Here is a 19,695-nt window from a genome sequence, read left to right on the forward strand (position 1 = left end):
CACCACCAGCTTACCTCTACCCCCCTCCTTAAAGACCCTGGATTAGAGTTTGCAAGTTCCGAATGTATTAAACATTTTCAAGCCAGAGAAACCTGCTGAGGATGGATCTCCCACACCACCGTCCTGAATGCCATATTCCCAATGTACGTACTCCTTTGGTTAGTTGTTCAGAAGCTGGGTCAGAGGAGACATTGGTGATATTTCTCCTCTTTAAGGCCTGCTCATCTTTCTTGGCCTTCCGGAGCTCCAGGCTGACTGCCATCCGCTGTTGCCGCCTCATCTAATGAGAAAAAAAGAAAGAACCAGAGCCCTTAGAGCAGGGGAGTCAGGCTGTCACCCCATTTATCTAAAACATGCCTCAAAGCGTCTGATTTCACTTTTACAGTGACAACAGTAAACAGTCCAGAAGAGTTAACATTACACAGTAAATAGTCAGCACGGTTTACCTCCTCTGCTTTCTCCTAACACCACATCCAGAAAAGTAGTTAACTTTCTTCCCAAAGTGAAGGAAGCCTGTCTACATTCTCGGCAGGCCAGGACTCTCAGCTGTAGAACCATCCAAGCAAAGTGTACCATTGTCCGGAGTCTGAGCACATCTCCATCAGTACTGATTGGTCCCGGAAGGGCAGGCCTGGGCCTCCCAACTGGAGATCCAGGCAGGACTGGGGACTATGGCCTCTGAAGACATGACCCACATGTCCCTGACCATTTCCACCATTAGGGATCAGTCTACAGGTCATTGGAGCCTTGATCCAGCCCTGGATGCCAGACTGAGGGAGATTAAAATTAAAAACAAAACAAAATAGACCCTTTTATCTTGGTTCAGAAGAAACTCCTCGACTCTATTGAGAATCCTGGGGGAAATGATCTAACCTGGGTTCCCCACATCATCTTCCCCTCCATTTCTGATACATTCCAGCTGTGAGATTTTTACTGCACTACTGCTTCATAGGGCGAAGCAGTTGCTTGGTACTCACAGATGCGTCTTTGCCTCGGTACTTAAATTTTCTCAGCCTCTCTTCTGGAGCATCCAAAGTCGGCATATTGACTCGAACAGTCAACCACCTGTAGGTAGGGCAGTTACCAGGAGATTTTCAGTGCCCAGTGTGTGGGCTCCTATGTGACGGCCATCTTTGCTCTAAGCCCTTAAGGGGCCCCCGGTGGATCGGAGAGCAGACTTGGGAGGCCAGCTTGCATGGGCATCACCATACCAGCTCAACAAGCAATAAGCACCATGCAAGCACAAAGGAGACCAGCCCTGGGCTGCAGGAGTAAGGGATGCCTTTTAGATGCATTTTGACTTGAACCTGGCCTGTGGTGGCTGGGGTAAGCTATAAGGCAAGCACAGAGCCATCTCACGTGGCTGTGTCCAAGGAGTTCTGTACAGAGCATACGTGCAGGCCGGTGGTGCCCAAACCAGGCCAGGACAGGAAGAGGATGGCCCTCTTCTCCCACACCCAATCCACCAGCCCTTGGGTCAGGATGGTCTCCAGCATGACCCGCTCATTCTAACTCTGGTAGATTGCCTCCACCCGGACCAGGCTACCATCACCTTTCAGCCACACTAGAGCAACTGCCTCCCAATGGTTCTCCCTGCTTCTACCATTGCTCTATTCCAATCTGTTCAATACACAGAAGCCATGTGATCTCCTAAAGATGAGCATCTGATCATTTAATTCTCCCTGATTTAAAACCCTCTACTGGCTGCCTGCTGAGTTTAGAAGAAAACTCAGTTCCTGTGATACCCATCCTGCATGATCTGGCCCCAGCTCACTTCACCTGCAGCAACACTTTGAATTCCTATGTAAGCATCTAAGGATCTTCTCAGTCTGTTCTATAATTTCCACAGATTTTACCACCCACCCAATATTTTCTTGTTTATCTTCCTTTCCCTATTCCCAATCACGATGGGGTCACATGTGTCCTAGCTACGATTCCTCAGCCCTTTCACGATGCATGACATATAGTGAGTAGGTACTCAAATCTTTGAGGGTGGTGGGTGGTAGGTCACAAAGAGAGCTGGTCCCCAGTTAGAGGAGGTTATTCAAATCAGGCCACATTTTAACTTTCTACAAGGCAGCTGGGAATGACATTTCTTACAAGTGTGCAATGAACGTCCATCTGTTCCCAAGAATCCGGGATGAGCCAGACAACACTGGAGAGAAAACTGGATAAAGAAGACCAGAGTTGGGGTGCCTGGGTGGTTCAGTCTGTTAAGCGTCAGACTCTTGATTTTGGCTCAGGTCATGATCTCACAGTTCATGAGATGGCCCTCCGTGCTGACAGTGGGGAGCCTGCTTGGGATTCTCTCTCTCTTTCCCTTTCTCTGTCCCTTCCCCACTCTCTCTCTCTCTCAAGAATAATTTTTTAAGTTGTTAAAAAAAAAAAAAAAAAAAAAAAAAGACCAGAGTCTATTGCCTCTATTCTTGAGCATACAACAGCTGGGAATAATTTGGCCAGGAAAGACTAATTCAGACACATCATTTTGGATGGGACCGTGTAGGCAAGTAGAATTCCAGAAGTAGAGAGCCAAGACCGAGGTCTTAAGAAGAGAGATGAACTCCGTTTGAGAACAGAGTCTCGATGACATTCCTGGTAGGGCCTAAAAGAAAGAACCAGCAAGGGACCAGGTAAAAAGAGTTTGAGTCAGAACAAAAGAATGATAGTGTCTGAAGCACAAGCTGTAACAGCAGCTACCAGGCCACCGAGGACGATTCCCTAAACACAGTGCCACCAGCCAGCCACAGCTTGAAAGAGCAAGCGGGCTAGGCCTCAAGCCAGAGAGTAATCATGTTCTAGACTTTCATCTACTTTTAAATAATCTCAAATTCTGCTCCATAAGAAAGAAGAGTTGCTTTTAAGGACCAAAAGAACAGAACATCCTTTTTTTTAAAGTAGGCTCTACACCGAACATAGGGCTTGAACTTACCACCCTGAGATCAAGAGTCACATGCTCTACTAAGCCAGCCAGCCAGCCAGCCACCCCTGGGACACCCTTTAAAACACCATCTCCAAAGAGTTTTGCTAGTCGGCTAGAGTAACCAGGGTCAAGACAGTTATCAGCTGGAAACAGATTTGTGTCAGAGCAAGGAGCTTTACATCTCCAAGAGATAAGGCACGTGGCATTTTATCAGTCTGGAGTAGAGTCGTATTAAGGGCTCAGTTCAGGGAGCAATGGCCAAAACATTTATTGCATGCCAGGAATGCTGGACACTCGGGATTAAATGAAGCAACATTAACAGGAAGGTGGAGAGAGCCCCATTTTACAGGTGGGGAAACGGTGTCAGAGGTCACTTCCCACAGAAGCCCAGAGTGCCCACAGCTGTGAAACATCAGAGCCAGGACTTCAGCCTCCATCTGACTCCCACGTCTGTGCTTCGGATCACTAAGCTCTGTAACGAGGTCTGAGGAGGAAGACAAGTCACTACCACGGGTGGCGCTCAACGCACGGGGGAGACGCTGGAAAATAGTAAAGCGTAGGTTTCAGCGAGGGAGGCCACTTCATTGCCACCTCATCCACTGTTCGTGGCCGACCAGCTCAGTCCAAGAGACCCTCTGAATGTGCATGAGGCCAGTTTGGTACAAGGGGATGAAATGCTTTTGTTTCGGGAGAGACCCAAGGCAGTGCCTGCTCCAGGACTATTGCCACGGGAACCACACATCCTTCTGCCACAGCCCGGAACGTGTGGCCACAAGGGAGCTTAGAAGTAGATCCAGGGGTTCAGGTGATCGCCACCTTCCTTCCAAATCAAATATCAAGCAGAAGGCCGGTAGGAGATGCCCAAGCAGAAAAAGTTCTACTTCAGATGGAACAGGGTCCTTTCCCCTCCCCCACCCCCGGGGGCATCTCGAAGGAGCAGTTTGAAAGTCACGGATTTAGCCAAACCACTCATTTGGGGATAGTCTGCAAAGCAAAGCAAATTCTTCTGGCTTTTGCAAGTTTCTCTGGCCTCAGCTCCAAGTGTGCTCTCTTCCCCTCATGTTCCTATTTGTAGCGTCCAGAGAGCCATGACCCTGCCACCCTTTACCAGTCGCAGGAAAGAGCCCAGGCTCGGAGGTAGGCACAAGATCAAAGTCAGAACCTGTCTTCGTCAGTTCTCAGAGTTTGAGATCCAAAGAAAGCCAGATTAGCTATTTAGGCAAACATCACCAATGCAGAGGCTTTACTGACCCAACCTCTGGCCACCTCTGCTGCTCCCCACACACCAGGAGACTCCTACCCTGAGGGGCAGGTGGCAAGGGACCCTGACCAACCTCATGGTCTCCCAGGCTCCCAAGCTGCTCTTGACTTTTTGTTCCTTTTGGTGGAAAGGGAGACTAGGGGACTTCTAAGTCTTGTTGATGGCACGGAGTCACTTTCTCTGGTTGGGGCATTACAGGCCAATTTTTAAATACTTTTCTAGATCCAGCTGAGCTCTGTTACCATCTTTCAGGAATTGAGAACGGTTTTCAATTAAGATCTAGATCATCCAAGAGTCAGCTTCTAGAAAGTATTTTTCAGATTTTTACACACATTCATGGTATAGAAAATTCCATACCTCAGAAATGGATTGAACATTAACTTCCATAACCTACCCCTCCTCCAAGTTAACCTTTAAAAATTCACAAGCGTACCAAGGGGCTAATTATAGAAGGGCTGTTTGATAGACACAGTTTGGCCACATGTTTCTCCACTTGCCTGTACTGTGGACTTTTTTTTTTTTTAAGTAATCTCTACGCCCAACATGGGGTTCGAACTCACAACCCCAAGATCAAGAGTCACATGCTCTGACTGAGCCAGCCAGGCACCCCAACCGGGGGCATCTATTGACGTATATTCAGAACTGCATCACTAACAGCCACTTCTTTGAACAGTGGGATTTGTTTTAAGCTAAAACTACACATGGGGTTGGATCAAGGGTCATTCCCCGGGAAGGGCTGGGGTCACTGAGTGCACATGGGTCCGAAAGCTCGCACAGCAGGGCCGGAGTACAGGGGTGAAGAAGCAACCATGGGGGCATGCAGGGCTGGGGGTGGGGTGCCACGGACACACGGACCCCAACTTGACACTCACAGGGGCTTACCAACGTAGGCAAAACGTGTCCAAACACTAAGCTTGGTGCAGGGAAACACACAGTCAGGTGTGCCTCCAAGGCTGGGAAGCAGAGGGCCCAGCAAGAAAGGAGGCAGGAGACCAGGTTCTCTTCCCGGTGGTCCTACTGTGAGGCTTGGGAAGGCTCTGGGAGGGGCAGAACCACCCTGGGAGTGATTCCTACAGGTGAACATGTCTTGGTGGGCATTTCAGGGAGAGGTTACACAGGTACACAGATCTATAGGCTGCCGTGTGGTCAGGTCCCATGCACCGTCAGCCCCAACATGGGCTCTGAAGAGTAAACAGACACCCAACAATGGTCACATCCTCCTCACCCACCCAGAGAGCAAGCCGAGCACCACTTAGCACAGTTTCTGTAAAACAAGGCTGAGTTCAACAGGAAGAGACCTGGCCTAGCCTCCCTGGGAGCTGTCCCTCTACGCAGGCCACAGGCTTTTGCAGAGGGGACAAGGCTGCAGCAGCCTCACCCAATCCCCAAACAGGAGCAAGGTGTCCCGTCGATGCCCAGACAGAGGATTCCAGGAGGACACGGCCACACCCGGAACCCCCAGCGCCCACCCAGTCCTTACTCACCTAGAAAGGAAGCACAGCCTCCAGCCCCCCGTGGGCCTTAAATGCCCTCAGCAATCAGCAGGTGTTTCGGGCGTTTGGCCCTTCCCCACAGGGTTGGTTTCTGACTCAAGTCAATGGATCTGGTCTTTGGATGTGCATTGGAACCACATGGGGAGCTCTGAGCAGCCTGCTGCCTGGGCCCCAGCCCTGAGGCGGATGGAGTTGGTCTAGGAGGAGGCCCCGGACTCCAGCTGCTTCTCATGTCTGGATGAGGCACAGACGGGAGCCTTGGAGGCACCATGGACCTTCAGCCTCTGCAGCTGTGGCCTTTTGAGACCCTTATGAAGTATCCACAGAAAAGGGACAGGGTGGGGTGGGGATATCTCCCTCCAGGAAGGGGTTTGCATTCTGGGTGTTTAGGTATCTGGGATCTGGCTAGATTGGCCTTCTCCTAAAATGGGAGTATTAGGCTTAACACTGCTGTGGAACAGTTACCAAGTGTTTATTCCCAAATCAGACTGGGAGATTGGGCGCTGGTGAGAATGGGGTTGGCTTTCGCATCAAAATGGAAATGGGAACAAAGTTTCACATGTTGATTCAACAAATATTTATTGAGTCCTCACTGTGTGGCAGACCCTGACGTGCAACGGTGAACAAGATGACCTGGTCCCCACCCTCCCATCAGAAGTAGACATGGGCCCTTCCCAGCAGAGTGGGAGCAGGACCACAATTGGGAACATAAGGCAAGGAAGATCAGGGAGGGTTTCCTGGAGGAGGTGATACCAGAACCAAATCCTCAGAAGAAGCAGGAGTTAGCAAGTAAAACACTGGGAGAAAAAGGCTCCAGGCAGAGGAAACAGCATAGGAAAAGGCACTGAGGCAAGAAAAATGGCTATGGTTCCCCTGGAAACAGGCCATTCAGGATTGCCAGAGGGGTGACAGGGTCAGGTGCCAGGGCAAAGGTGACCTGGTGTACACGGGAGGGCTCCATGGAGGTTGTCTGCTCTGGTCCAGGCAGTGAAGGCTGTGCTGTCTGAAGGGGACTTTATTTTTAGTTTAGTTTAATTTAGTTTAATTTAGTTTATTTAAGTTTATTTATTTATTTTTGAGAGAAAGTGAGAGAGCACAAGCAGGGGAGGGGCAGAGAGAGAGAGAGAGAGAGAGAGAGAGAGAGAGAGAGGGAATCCCAAGCAGGCTCCGTGCTGTCAGCACAGAGCCCAACATGGGGCTCGAACCCACAAACTGTGAGATCACGACCTGAGCTGAAATCAAGAGTTGGACGCGTAAGCGACTGAGCCACCCAGGCGCCCCTTTAGTGTGTCATTTTAGAATATTCAATTAGCCTCGGAGAGCTGACGAGGACTCTTTCTGGGGGCGGGGCTAGAGGGAGGAGGGGCATATGGGGGCGTGGCTGGTGGGGGTGGAGGTGGGAGGGTCTGACTCCAAGACCTCCTGGTTCCTGGAGGGGGAAGTATGGGGAGAAGCCAGGTTCTGAGTGAGTGAAGCGTGGAGCTTCAGGGTTGGACCCTCACACCCAGGTGCCTGGAGGCCATCGAAGTGCAGATGCAGCCAGTCGATTCAGGGCTGGAGCGGGACTTGGTGACCCACTGGATGTCGTGGTGGGTGACAATGACAGAGACACATAAGTTGATGTAGTTTCAAACCGAGGTCCCTGGTGAGTAGTGGGCATTCGGGATGATTTACAGGAGGCCTGAACTTGTGGGATCCAAGGCTATCAGAGGGACGGTCCCAGGCCCCCTTGCTCTGCCCAAGGCATTTGAGATAACCCACCACTCTCCCTGCTCCAGAATCCCCCTCACATCCTCATCCCTGCTTTGGCCCGTGCCCCTTCCCCTTTGGGCTCTTCCACAGACACAGCTGGAGGGATCCCTGCAACATTTAGCTCAGGTTATACCAGTGCTCCCCAACATGCCTACAGATCGCCTATGAGGCCCTTCATGTGCTGCCTTGCCTCCCCCCCCCACCCCGCCCCGTTCCACTCCTCCTGGCCTCACTCCCACTATTGTCCCTCTTCAGCCACCACGGCTTCCTCACTGCCAGTCAAATGCATCTGGCCAGTGCTGGCCTCAGGGCCTTTGCACCTGCTACTCCCTGTGCCTCCCTCACTTCCCTCAGGTCTTAGTTTTTAGAGACCATTCCTGGTCACCCTGTCTAAAATCAAACTTCACCTCAACACTGCATTCCCATCAGACTCCCTAGCAGCACTTGTTAACATTTAAATGCAGAACATTTACTTGTTTATTTTCCACCTCCTGCTCTGCCACCAGCCCCCAGAGCCCGGTGGTGCAATCTCTATGAGGGTGGGGGTGTTGTCTGTTTTACTCGCTGCTTTATCCCCACTGCCAGGAAGAGTCACTGCTCATTATACTTGTGGAATGCATGCATGGGCATATGGGTCCCAGAGCCAGGCTCTCCCCCTGCCCCCACTGTGTTACAGGTGTCCCTCCTCCATCACTCAGAATGTACCCAGGATGTACAGTGGGCATGCTCAGTAACCTTCCCAAGCCAGGCATCGAGCCGGTGTCCTTTGAATAAATCAAATCAGCGTGCACACTGGTGCCCACAGTTGCTATGCGAAGGACTCAGAGAAGCAGGAGGAGAAGCAGTTTGGATGGACCCCGAGTCCTCAAATGGAAGTCACTTCATCCTTCCCTATGCCTAAGCCCCAGTCATGAGTAACAGCCACATCATCCACCAGACTGGGAGCCTGACATCAGCCCCCCACTCCCCGTCTCCTTCCTCCATCAGCCCCGCCCTCCACTGAGCCCCGCTCCTTGGCCCTCCCGACCTCTGCTCTGCTGGCCATCAAGGGCCACTTGCCCACTGGTCTGGTGACACTTTCCTATAACACCTGTCCAACAAACTCTCACATTAAATTTTCAAGAGTGAATTACCCAGATGTATTTATTTACGTGGTTTTTTAAAAATTATTTTTTAATATTTATTTATTTCTGAGAGAAAGAGACAGTGCAAGTTGCAGAAGGGCAGGGAGAGGAAGACACAGAATCCAAAGCAGGCTCTAGGCTCTGAGCTGTCAGCACAGAGCCTGACGTGGGGATCGAACTCACAAACCATGAGATCACAACCTGAGTCAAAGTCAGATGCTTAACGGACTGAGCCACCCAGGCACCGCTACCTGGTTTGTTTAACCTGCCTTGACTCCTCTGATGTAGTAGGGATTACCAATTTGGTTTCACAGAGCAGGAAACTGAGGCTGCTGACATTGACTTGACTTGACTGAGGTTACATGATGGGGGAAGGCCAGGTCTGTGTGGCCCCATGTTTGCCTCAGGGCTCTGACTTGTGTTGGGATGGTGCCTGACTTCCTTCCTCCCTCCCTCCTTCCTCCCTCCCTCCCTCCCTCCCTCCCTCCCTCCCTCCCTTCCTCCTCCTCCTCCCTCCTTCCTTCCTTCCTTCCTTCCTTCCTTCCTTCCTTCCTTCCTCCCTCTGTCCCTTTCTTCCTTCTGTCTTTTATGGTGGTAAGACACACATAACATAGAATTGACCATTTTGGGGGCGCCTGGGTGGCTCAGTCACCTGAACTCGCAGTTTGTGAGTTCAAGCCCCGCGTTGGGCTCTGCTGACAGTTCAGAGCCTGAAGCCTGCTTTGGATTCTGTGTCTCCCTCTTTCTCTGCCCCTCCCCCGCTCGCTCTCCGCATCTCTCTCTCTCTCTCTCTCTCTGAAAAATAAATTTAAAACATTAAAATTTCTTTTTTTAAAAATCCACCGTTTTGGGGCTCTTGGGTAGCTCAGTTGGTTGAGTGTCTGGCTCTTGATTTCAGCTTGTCATGATCTCACAGTTCGCAGGATTGAGCCCCATATCAGGCTCTGTGCTAAGTATGGAGCCTGCTTGGAATTCTCTCTCCCTCCCTCTCTGCCTCTCTCTCTCTCTCTTTCTCTCTCAAAAATCAATAAATAAACGTTTAAAAAAAAAAGAAATACCTGGCATATGTTTCCTAATTTCTTAAAAAAAAAAATCGACCATTTTAACCACTTTTGAGTATACAGTTCGTGTATGAAGTACACTCACACTGCTGTGCAACCATCACTGCCCTCCATCCCCAGAACCTTTTCATCTTCCCAAACTGAAAGTGTGTCCCCATCAAACCCTAATTCCACAGCCCCCTCCCCCAGCGCTGGACACCTGACCTTCTACTTCCTGTCTCTAAGAGTTCGACTCCTCCAGGGACCTCATGTAAGTGGAATCGCACAATATTTGTCTTTTTGTTACTGGCTTAGTTACACTTAGCATAACGTCCTCAAGGTCCATCCATGTTTTAGCATGTGGCAGAATTTCCTTCCGACTTCTTTCTTTGAAACAGGAACACGTTTTTGGGGGGTTTTGTTTTTTGTCTTTAGGAACATACTTTGTTAGTGTAGTATCGTTAATGCCACTACACTGGCATCCCAAGGGCGGGCGGTGTGGGGCAGACGTCCTCCCAGACAGGAAGGAGTACTTATCACTGATGTCACATCTGTTATAATGGCCAAGGCAGGGGGGTAATAAAAGCAGACTGATTTCTAGTTAGTGCTCATCGTTGTCTCGAATCCTCTATGGTCAATGCATCATCGCCTTGTTGCCCGTGTTCCTGGCCAACTGCTCCCCCCACCCTCCCGGCGTGGTCATTCACTGGTTATTTATAAATTTCTAGTCATCATGTTATAATATAAAAGGAGTTTCAGAAAAAGAACTCCGGAATTGGGGAGTTGATGTAACAATTCCTCAGGGGATTTAGGAAAAGTTCTGTGATGGAAGTCAGTCTTTGGGAATCCACTGCTCCTGACAAACGCAGCTGTCAACATCCTTGGCCTCTGCATGTGTGAGTGTGTGTGTGTATGCGTGTGCGTCCACACACACATGTGTCAGAAAATCCCCCAGGGTCTAGGGAAATTTAACCCTCCAGGGTGATGACCCTTGGGAGCTAAGTTTAGATTCCTCGTAGGTGCTATTTGGCCTAGAAGCAGGAGATGAGGAAAAAGGGGATCTTAAGGAAAGAACAAGGCAGGCAGGGTGGGATACCGGAAAAGGAAACCAAAGGCTGATTCTTCATCAGGTCTGCAGGCTCTCTGGTAAAATCGGAACCTGAATTCCTCAATACAGTAGCTATTTCCTAAGAGTGTGTTCTGTTTAAGGGCCTGGTCCAGCATCACTGCTCCCAAGTTTCCTCATCCACCTGATTACCCTAAGCATTTTCTTTTCTGGGAACGTGGGGGCAGTCTACCCAAGTTTCTTCTTGTAGGGCACCGGGGTGGCTCAGTTGGTTAAGCGTCTGACTCTTGGTTTCAGCTCAGGTCATGATCTCACGGTTCGTGAGTTTGGGCCCCGAGCTGGGCTCTGCGCTGACAACATGGAGTCTGCTTGGGATTTTTCACTCCCTCTCTCTCTGCCCCTCCTGGCTTGCTCTCGCTCTCCCTCAAAATATAAATAAATACACATTAAAAAAAAAAAAAGAAGTTTCTTCTCTCTGGGACCTCTGATTAACAGAGGCACAGATCATGCCCAGAGTCCAGGGTCATGTGTGGCTTTCATCAGACACCATGTGACCCAGGAGCTGGGCTGTGGACAAGGCTCCACAGAGACCAGCTACTGGACACCCACCCTATGCTGGCTCTGCAAGGTGCAGGAGTGAATCAGAGTCCCTGCTGCCAAGGAACTTAGAACTCAGGGGGTGCCTGGGTGGCTCAGTCGGTTGAGCATCCAGCTTTGGCTCGGGTCATGATCTCACAGTTTGTGAGTTCGAGCCCCACGTCGGGCTCTGTGCTGACAGCTCAGAGCCTGGAGCCTGTTTCGGATTCTGTGTCTCCCTCTCTCTCTGCTCCTCCCCCACTCGTGCTCTGTCTCTCTGTCTCTCTCTCTCAAAAATAAAACATAAAAAAAAAAAAAAGAACTCACCTGCCATCAGTTGAGCACCTGGACTCTAATAATCACACAAGACCTTTCCCTCTGTCATTAGCACCTCACCTATGCACCTCACCTAGCACCTCACCTTACAACTTGGTAAGATAGATATTATTATCATCCCAGATAACTAAGTGGGGTAGGTATTCAATGACAGCACTGTATGTCCAGCATAATGCTCCCACTCCCTGTGATGGCTCTGTGGAGGATATGCTGTCTTCACAGAGTGCAGGAAAATAAGGCCAAAGTTCACTCCAACCCAGTCCCTGGCTCCAGAGAGGGTGCCTGCTGAATGGACAGATGGGTGATTGAATGGATAGATGGATGCAAGGATGATGGATGATGGAGGGATGGTTGATGGATGAATGAGTGATGGATGAATGGATGATGGATTGATGATAGATGAAAAGATGATGGATTAATGGATGATGGATTATGGAAGAATGATGGGTAAATAATGGATGAATGGATGGACGAACGGATGATGGAGGAATGATGGATGGAAGGGTGATGCATGATGGATGAGTAGCTGATGGATGGATGGATGAATGAGTGGATGATGGATGACAGATGAGTGATAAATGAATAGATGATGGGTGGATGGATGGGTGGATGATGCATGAATGGATAATGGATGGATGGATGGATGGATGGATGGATGATGGGTGAATGGATGATGAGTGGACAGATGATTGATGATAGATGGATGAATGGCTAATGGATGAGTGGATGATGGATGATGGATGGATGATGGAGGAATGGATGATGGAGAAATGATGGATGGATGGATAGATGATGGATGAATGGATGAATGAATGGGTGATGGATGAGAGAAGAATGGATGAGAGATTACCCAGCTGAGTTGGGGTTGGAGTTCCCCTGGGCTTTCCAGACACTGGACTTTATTCAACCTTGGGAGATTTATAGAAAGTAGAGAGACTCCTATGGAAAAATAAGAATAAATACTTCCTGACAAAGAGGAATGATTCCCTGGAGGATGAAAAGTTGGAAAGATTTTTGGATATTTTTTAAATAATGATATGAAAATGGCACTTTGGTGCCAAAAAAAAATCAAATTGAGATATAAGTCTCAGTGTGGTATGAGAAAAAAAAAAGTGTGCAGTGGGAGAAATTGATCTTCAGCAGCCTTGACCATCATATTTCTGGGATACCATAAAATTCACCATTAATTAGCAAATCTCCAGTTGGCTTGGAATCAGAGACTTTTTAGGCTGGGCTGACTTTGGAGAACTTTTTGTCCAGGTTCCAGCTTGTCTCTGTCCCAACTGCAAAGCGCTGTGTTCAGAAAAGCCTGTCTTAGGCCCTCCCTTTTGTTTCAGAGCCTGCAAGGAAGATTCCAGCAGTGGCCTGCTGGGGCTCACCCTTCCCTGACATGACCCTGCAGGATTCCAAGGGTCTCTGGGGCGAGGGGCTATTTCTGGGCCCAGGCTCTGTGTCCATGTTTGGTCTTCAAGAAGCACACTGTGAACTTTCCTCCACCTGCCAAGACTTCTCCCTGCAGCCCTCCTGGGAGGACACTGGGCCCCTTTCCTCCAAGGCGGCAAACAACAGCTGAGAATGCAGCTTCTGGCCCTTACCAGGAAGGACCCTCCAACCACTGCCCTGGGGCAGAAAACCGAAGGGAGCCTCTTGAGACACATTGACTGACATTTGTTTCTTTTTTTTCCCCCCTAAAAAATAATTCGAGATCCTAAAAATAGTCCTCATTGAAAAAACTCCAGGCAACACTGATACGTTTAAAGAAGGTTTAACCAAAAAATCACCTGAAATTCTGCCTCCCAGGGCTAACCGGCATGATCATCTGGCTGAACATCCTTTCAAATAAACTCTTGGCACATCTGTTCACACAGGTGCCCTTTTGCAAAAATGGCTTCAAGCTATTCTATAATCTTTCTTTAAAAAAAACAACAACAAACCCAACAGTATGCAGTGGGCTTTGTTGAATGCCAGTGAATATGAATTTACATTGTCAGTTTAAAAAATATTTATTGTAAGGGCGCCTGGGTGGCTCAGTTGGTTAAGTGTCGTACTCTGGATCTCAGCTCAGGTCTTGATCTCAGGGTTGTGAGTTCAAGCCCCACGTTGGACTCCATGCCAGTCATGGAGCCTACTTAAAAAAAGAACATTCATTGTACCTTGATTTAACTTTGCTTACATGTACATAATTTATATTATTACTTGTATTCACTTTATTAACTAATCCCCTATGGATGGACATTTAAGTTGTTTCCAACGTTTTGTGGAAAGCCAGCTCAGAGCTGCCTGAGGAAGAGGGGAGGGAGAGGAGGAAAGGAGGAAAGGAGGCAGGGAGAAGGGAGGGAAGAAGGAAGGATGACCCTTGAGCTTCTAAAGAGGTCTGAGGCGGGAGCCTGGGGCTGGGCGGTGCCTGAGGAGAGGCAGCTCTGGGTCTAAGGCTGGAGGTAAATGCCAGAAGCCTCAGGCCTGTATCAGTGGCTTTTCCAGATCAGAGGGTTCCAGAGCCTGAATCACTCTAGGGCTGTGGGTCCAGCCCCATCAGCCTAACAATAACCACACACTCAAACTGTGTGGAATGTGGAGCTGGAACCGAGAGATGGCAATGAGATGCACCCCTTAGGGGGCAGGGATCAGGCTGCTAAGGACACAAACCCTGCAGATACCTGCAGAAGCAGGCTGAGGAACACGGAGGCGTTATAAATATATTCCAATTCCGTTCCGTCTCCTCCCAACTCCAGCCCCAAACCAGGCTATCAGAACTCACGGCTCCAACCCTTGACCTTGCTCAGAGGAGCCCAACATCCTCCATGGAAGCATCACAGGAGATAAGCAGAATTAGATGGAAGTAGAATCTCTTGGCGTCTCCATCCTGTGTCATTTGGGCAGATCCTTAATAGGTAGGTAGTGTATTCCCACTTGAAAGCATTTTCAAGACAAGCCAGAGGCTAAGAGAAAATATTTACAGAATACATATCCAACAATGCTTTTGTATCTAGAATATATAAAGAATTCTTCTTTTTTTAATGTTTATTTATTTGAGAGAGAGAGAGAGAGAGAGAGAGAGACAGACAGACAGAGCACCAGCAGGGGAGGGGCAGAGAGAAAGGGAGACACAGAATCTGAAGCAGGCTCCAGGCTCTGAGCTGTCAGCACAGAGCCTGATACGGGGCTCGAACCCATGAACCATGAGATCATGACCTGAGCCGAAGGTCGGACCCTCAACTAAGCCACCCAGGCACCTCAATATATAAAGAATTCTTAAAATTCAATATAAAACAAACAAACAAAACATGGGCAAAAGATCTGAATGGATACCTCACCAAAGAAGATATGTGGGTAGTAAATAAGCATGTGAAAATATGTTCAACATCAGGGGCACCTAGGTGACTCAGTTGGTTAAGTGACTAACTTCAGCTCAGATCATGATCTTACCATTTGTGAGTTTGAGCCCCACATCGGGGTCTCTGCTGTCAGTGCAAAGCCTGCTTCGGATTTTCTGTCTCCCTCTCTCTCTCTCTCTCTCTGCCCCTCTCCACATTCTCTCTCTCAAAAATAAATATTAAAAAAAAAGAGAGAAAGAAAATATGCTCAACACCATTCATTGGTGATGATTAGTTAAAAGTTTAAGAAAGCATTTTCAAGTCCATAATCCCACTTGATCATTTCATCAATTCTGTGAGATTAATAGTCATTATTATTATTATTATTCCCATTTCATAGTGGAAAAAATAATGGCTCATGGAGCTTAAGTGACCTGCCCAAGGACAGAACTGAGACTCAAAGCCATGGAACTCTTTCCACTTGGGAGTTTTCTGCGATCTAAGAATGTTCTAGAAGCAAGCACTTAGTATCTGATTGGATAAGGTCACACTTTTCATTTCAAGCAGGGAGAGAAAACCACGCCAGACCCACATACCCCCCACCTTCATGGATAGACAGGCTGACCTTGTAAGCCTAAGTAGGACTTAGAACAGGGCCTTCCCCTCTGGGTGCCTAGGAACATATGGAGCAAGTGACTGTTGAATGTCCAATAGCACAGCCTCTCTTAGGCTGGAACACCTACCATGTGGACCTTCCACAGCTGGCTCTTTGCTTCATAGAAAGGGGACCTGTTCCAGGAGCAGTTGGTTCCCAGCCCAGGGCCTGGCACACACGGGAGGAAATCTGTAGCTTTGACTTCCTGGTCCTGGATCTGGACAAGGGTCTGATTTTCTTCAACATACCTTGACTGAGAACTCGGTTGCACCTGAGTTTCTGGGTCCTGGTCCTGGCACTGGGGGCAGCAGGGGGGAGGCCTCATAGGGCACTGAGGTTGGGGGTCCTCAGGCAGAAGGAACAGTGGGCACAGGGTTGATCAGGTGCCATTCTTCCACCTTTATCTGCTGTATCTCCTCTGCCCTCCCCAGTCCGTCTCCCATTATAGCACTTAGTACCGTGTTTTCTCACCAGAGGCCAAGGGGCAACAGTGCAAAGCCCTCGAAGGCAGAGAAAGTATCTAACTAATTGTCTATCATTGCTAGGGTAGAGCAAAGAACTTAGCCCAGAGCTCACAGAACTGGCAGAAGGAAGGAAGGCGGGGGAGAGGTTGACGCATAAGGGCCAATGGCCCTATTTCCTAAGCCAGCCCTTTGGGGGCAGGGCCCAGCTCTTTGTGTGTCTAAGTCCAAGGGTTTCTGGATGTAGATGCCAAGAATAATTCCTATCTCAGCTGCCACCCGAACACAGTATTGTGCTTCGAGTCATTGTTCCCACCATATGGTTCCAGCTTTCATTCATACAACAAATATTTATCGATCATCTCATAGATGCCAGGTACTGTACATCTATGAACTCACTTAATTCTTAGAACAAACCTCTTTAGTAATTGCCACTACCATCCCCATTTTACAGACAAGAAAATGGAGGCTTGGAGAGGTCACAGAGCTAGTAAGGGGCACTCTCAGAAAATCTGGTTTTAGAGTCCTGTTTTTGACCAGCATACTCTACTGCCTTCCAGGCCAAGTCTCTGCCCTCACCACACTTACATTCTATGAGGGAAAGAGCCCAGAAATCATCTAATGGATCCAAAATGCCCTCTTGAGAGTGATAAGTGCTAGAAAGAAAAATAAAGCCGTGTCTCAGACGCTGACTCACTGTGTGTCTTTGGGCAAATTGCCTCACCTCTCTGAGTCTCTGTCTTTTTCATCTGCTAAAAGCAGGACCTTACTCATCTGCCCCACCCACCTGCCCAGGTCTTTGGAAAGATCCAAATGAGCTAATGGACACAGGAGCCCTTTGTCTTAATTGAATCGATAACAACCCATGACTCCAGGGAAATTTTTTCCCCTAGGGGATCTAAGTCAGCTTGCTTTCTATAGAAAGGCATAACCAAACTTCCCCCATATATCTTTATGAGCCAGATAATTCCAAGTCCAGTGCTATTCTTACTGTATTTCTAAAAGCAGAGAGCATCGTGTGTCCCCACCTACTCTTGGGAGGTACTAGTCACCTGACAGTTGCTTCGGGGGCCCTCCCCCAACCAAGCACTCTTACTGAAATGGAACTTTCTGGAACACTGACCACTAAAAAAGTCCCCAGTGAGAAGCTCAAACCATGAGAGACCAAGGGGCAGGTGCTAGATACCCTATGGTTGCTCCAGATCCGTTTGCCACCTTGCCTCATGTTGCAGGAGGCTGACCTCCCCCAGCTGCCTCCCCAAGTCCCTGCTCTCTGGCTTCTGGTTGGGTGGGTCTGGTTGAGCAGTAGCCGGGCCTCTGAGGACCTCACTTTTCCCACAACCATATCTGGGGGGTGGTGGCTTTCTCGATGTCTCTCTACCCACTGTCAGTTCCCCTTAACCCTGGCCCACCTTAGCCAGTAGTCTCTCTATTAAACCCCAGGCTGAGTGTGCAGTGTGCTCTCCCCTGCTGGGGCCTGGACTGAACAGTAAGAGACTGTAGGAATAAGCTGGAAGCATCCCTGCTTTGGTTGGGGCATTCCAAGGATGCACTCCAGGCCCCGGCTCCCCGCCACCAGCCCCCCGCTACCAGCCCCTCGCAGCCTCTCCTGGATAACTATCTTCAAAGGCCCCGGGGGAGGGTGGGACGTGGGGAGGCCTCGTCCCTTGCTCCACCCAAAGATGGTCCACTTACATATGTTGACAAACCAGACTTCTGTACAAAGATCTGCCAATTCAAATTTCTGCCACTGGGCACCTGGGTAGCTTAGTCAGTTGAGCGTCAGACTCTTGGTGTTGGCTCAGGTCATGATCCCACAGCTTCGTGGGTTCCAGCCAGTGCAGAGCCTGCTTGGGATTCATTCTCTCTCTCTCTCTCTCTCTCTCTCTCTCTCTCTCTCCTCTCTCTGCCCCTCCCCCACTTGCACTGTCTCTGTCTCTTCAAATAAATAAACTTAAACAACAAAGTTCTAAAGAAATTGAAAACAACTCTGTCAGGTGATCAGAATTTGGTTGGAATGGCACCTCAGCAACATCAATAACAGCCATGCTTGGAGGTGTCTCAGCCAAACTCTTATTTTACCTTTGGGGTAACTGAGGCCCAGCATGGGAGAAGGGTGTCAAGTATTCGGGCAGACCAGGTGCTAATAAAGTTTCCATGTCATAATTGCTTATTAATACAATTCTTCATTGATGGATTCTAGTTTTCAGAACACAATAACAACGTCACAGGAATCAGCTGATAAAAGGGAAGTGTCTGCAAACTGTTAAAATGTACTAAATTAAAAGTTATTTGATTACCGGGGCACTTGGGTGGCTCAGTCATTTGGGTGTCCTACTTCAGCTCAGGTCATGATCTCACAGTTCGTGGGTTCGGGCCCCACGTCAGGCTCTGTGCTGACAGCTCAGAGCCTCGAGCCCACTTCCAATTCTGTGTCTCCCTCTCTCTCTGCCCCTCCCCCCGCTTTCTCTCTCTCAAAAATAAATAAACATTAAAAACATTGAAAAAAAAAAGTTCTTTGATTACCACAGTAATGTAGCTTCTTCACAGGCCCAAACCCAGAGAAACAAAAAAGGAAATCAGTTCTGTGCTCAAGTAGGTTCCTTTTTCCTTTAAGAGTGAATTAAGGCATCTACAACCTAAATATAAAATCTAAAACCATACAACTCTTAGAAGAAAACATAGGGGCAAATCTTCATAACCTTGAATTTGGCAGTAGCTTCTTAAATATGAGGCCAGAAGCACACTCAACAAAAGAAAAAAAATAGATAAACTGGACTTTGTTAAAATTAACTTTCGTACATCAAAGGGCATTGTCAAGACATTGATCAAGCCTACAGAATGGGAGAAAATATTTGCAAATCATATATTTGATAAAGATCTAGTATCTAAAAATATATAAAGAGCTCTTATGACTCAACAACAGATAAGACAAATAACCCAATTAAAAATGAGCAAATGACTTGAATAGACATTTTTCCGAAGATATGCAAATGACCAAAAAGCACATGAAAAGATGCTCAACATCATTGGTCATTAGGGAAATATAGATAAAAACCACAGTGAGATACCACTTCACACCCACTAGGATGACCATAATTAAAAACAAAACAAAACAAACAAACAACAACAACAAAAAAGGAAAATAACAAGTGTTGGTGAGGATACAGAGAAGGTAAAATGATTCAGTCACTGTGGAAACAGGTGGTTCCTCAAAAAACTGAACACAGAATTACCAAACAATCCAGCAATTCTATTCCTAGGTAAATATGTATTTAATTTTTTAAATTAGTTTATTTCTGAGAGAGAGGGAGGGAGGGAGGGAGAGGAAAGGGCAGAGAGAGGGGGAGAGAATCCCAACCATGCTCTGCACTCAGCGTAGAGTCCAAAAAGGGGCTCAATCTCATGAACCGCGAGATCATCACCTGCGCTGAAATCAAGAGTCAGATGCTTAACCTACTGAGCCACCCGAGTGGCTCCTAGATAGAAATATTTTTAAAAAACCGAAAACAGGCACTCAGACAAATAAATGTAACTATGTTCATAGCAGCACAATTCACAATAGCCAAAAGGTGAGAACAAACCAAATGTCCACCAATGGGTGAATGGATAAAGTATGGCAGATGCATACAATGGAATACTGTTCAGCCACAGAAAGGAGTCAAGTACTGATGTCTGCAACAAGGAGGGTGAACTT

General features: G+C 48.2%; 1 protein-coding gene across 1 annotated transcript in view; it reads right to left on the reverse strand.

Moving 5' to 3' along the window:
• KPNA7 (karyopherin subunit alpha 7) overlaps positions 1–19,695 on the reverse strand; it is a 121,001-nt gene that overhangs the window by 21,876 nt on the left and 79,430 nt on the right. Inside the window, exons 2-3 of the mRNA XM_042970959.1 lie at positions 978–1,065; positions 152–280 (exon numbers count right to left, since the gene is read on the reverse strand). Of these exons, the coding sequence (XP_042826893.1) occupies positions 152–280; positions 978–1,043 (195 nt within the window). The 5' untranslated portion in view covers positions 1,044–1,065. The remainder of the gene's footprint in view (positions 1–151; positions 281–977; positions 1,066–19,695) is intronic.

Source organism: Panthera tigris, chromosome E3 (assembly GCF_018350195.1).
Source record: "Panthera tigris isolate Pti1 chromosome E3, P.tigris_Pti1_mat1.1, whole genome shotgun sequence".
NCBI classification, from domain to species: domain Eukaryota; kingdom Metazoa; phylum Chordata; class Mammalia; order Carnivora; family Felidae; genus Panthera; species Panthera tigris.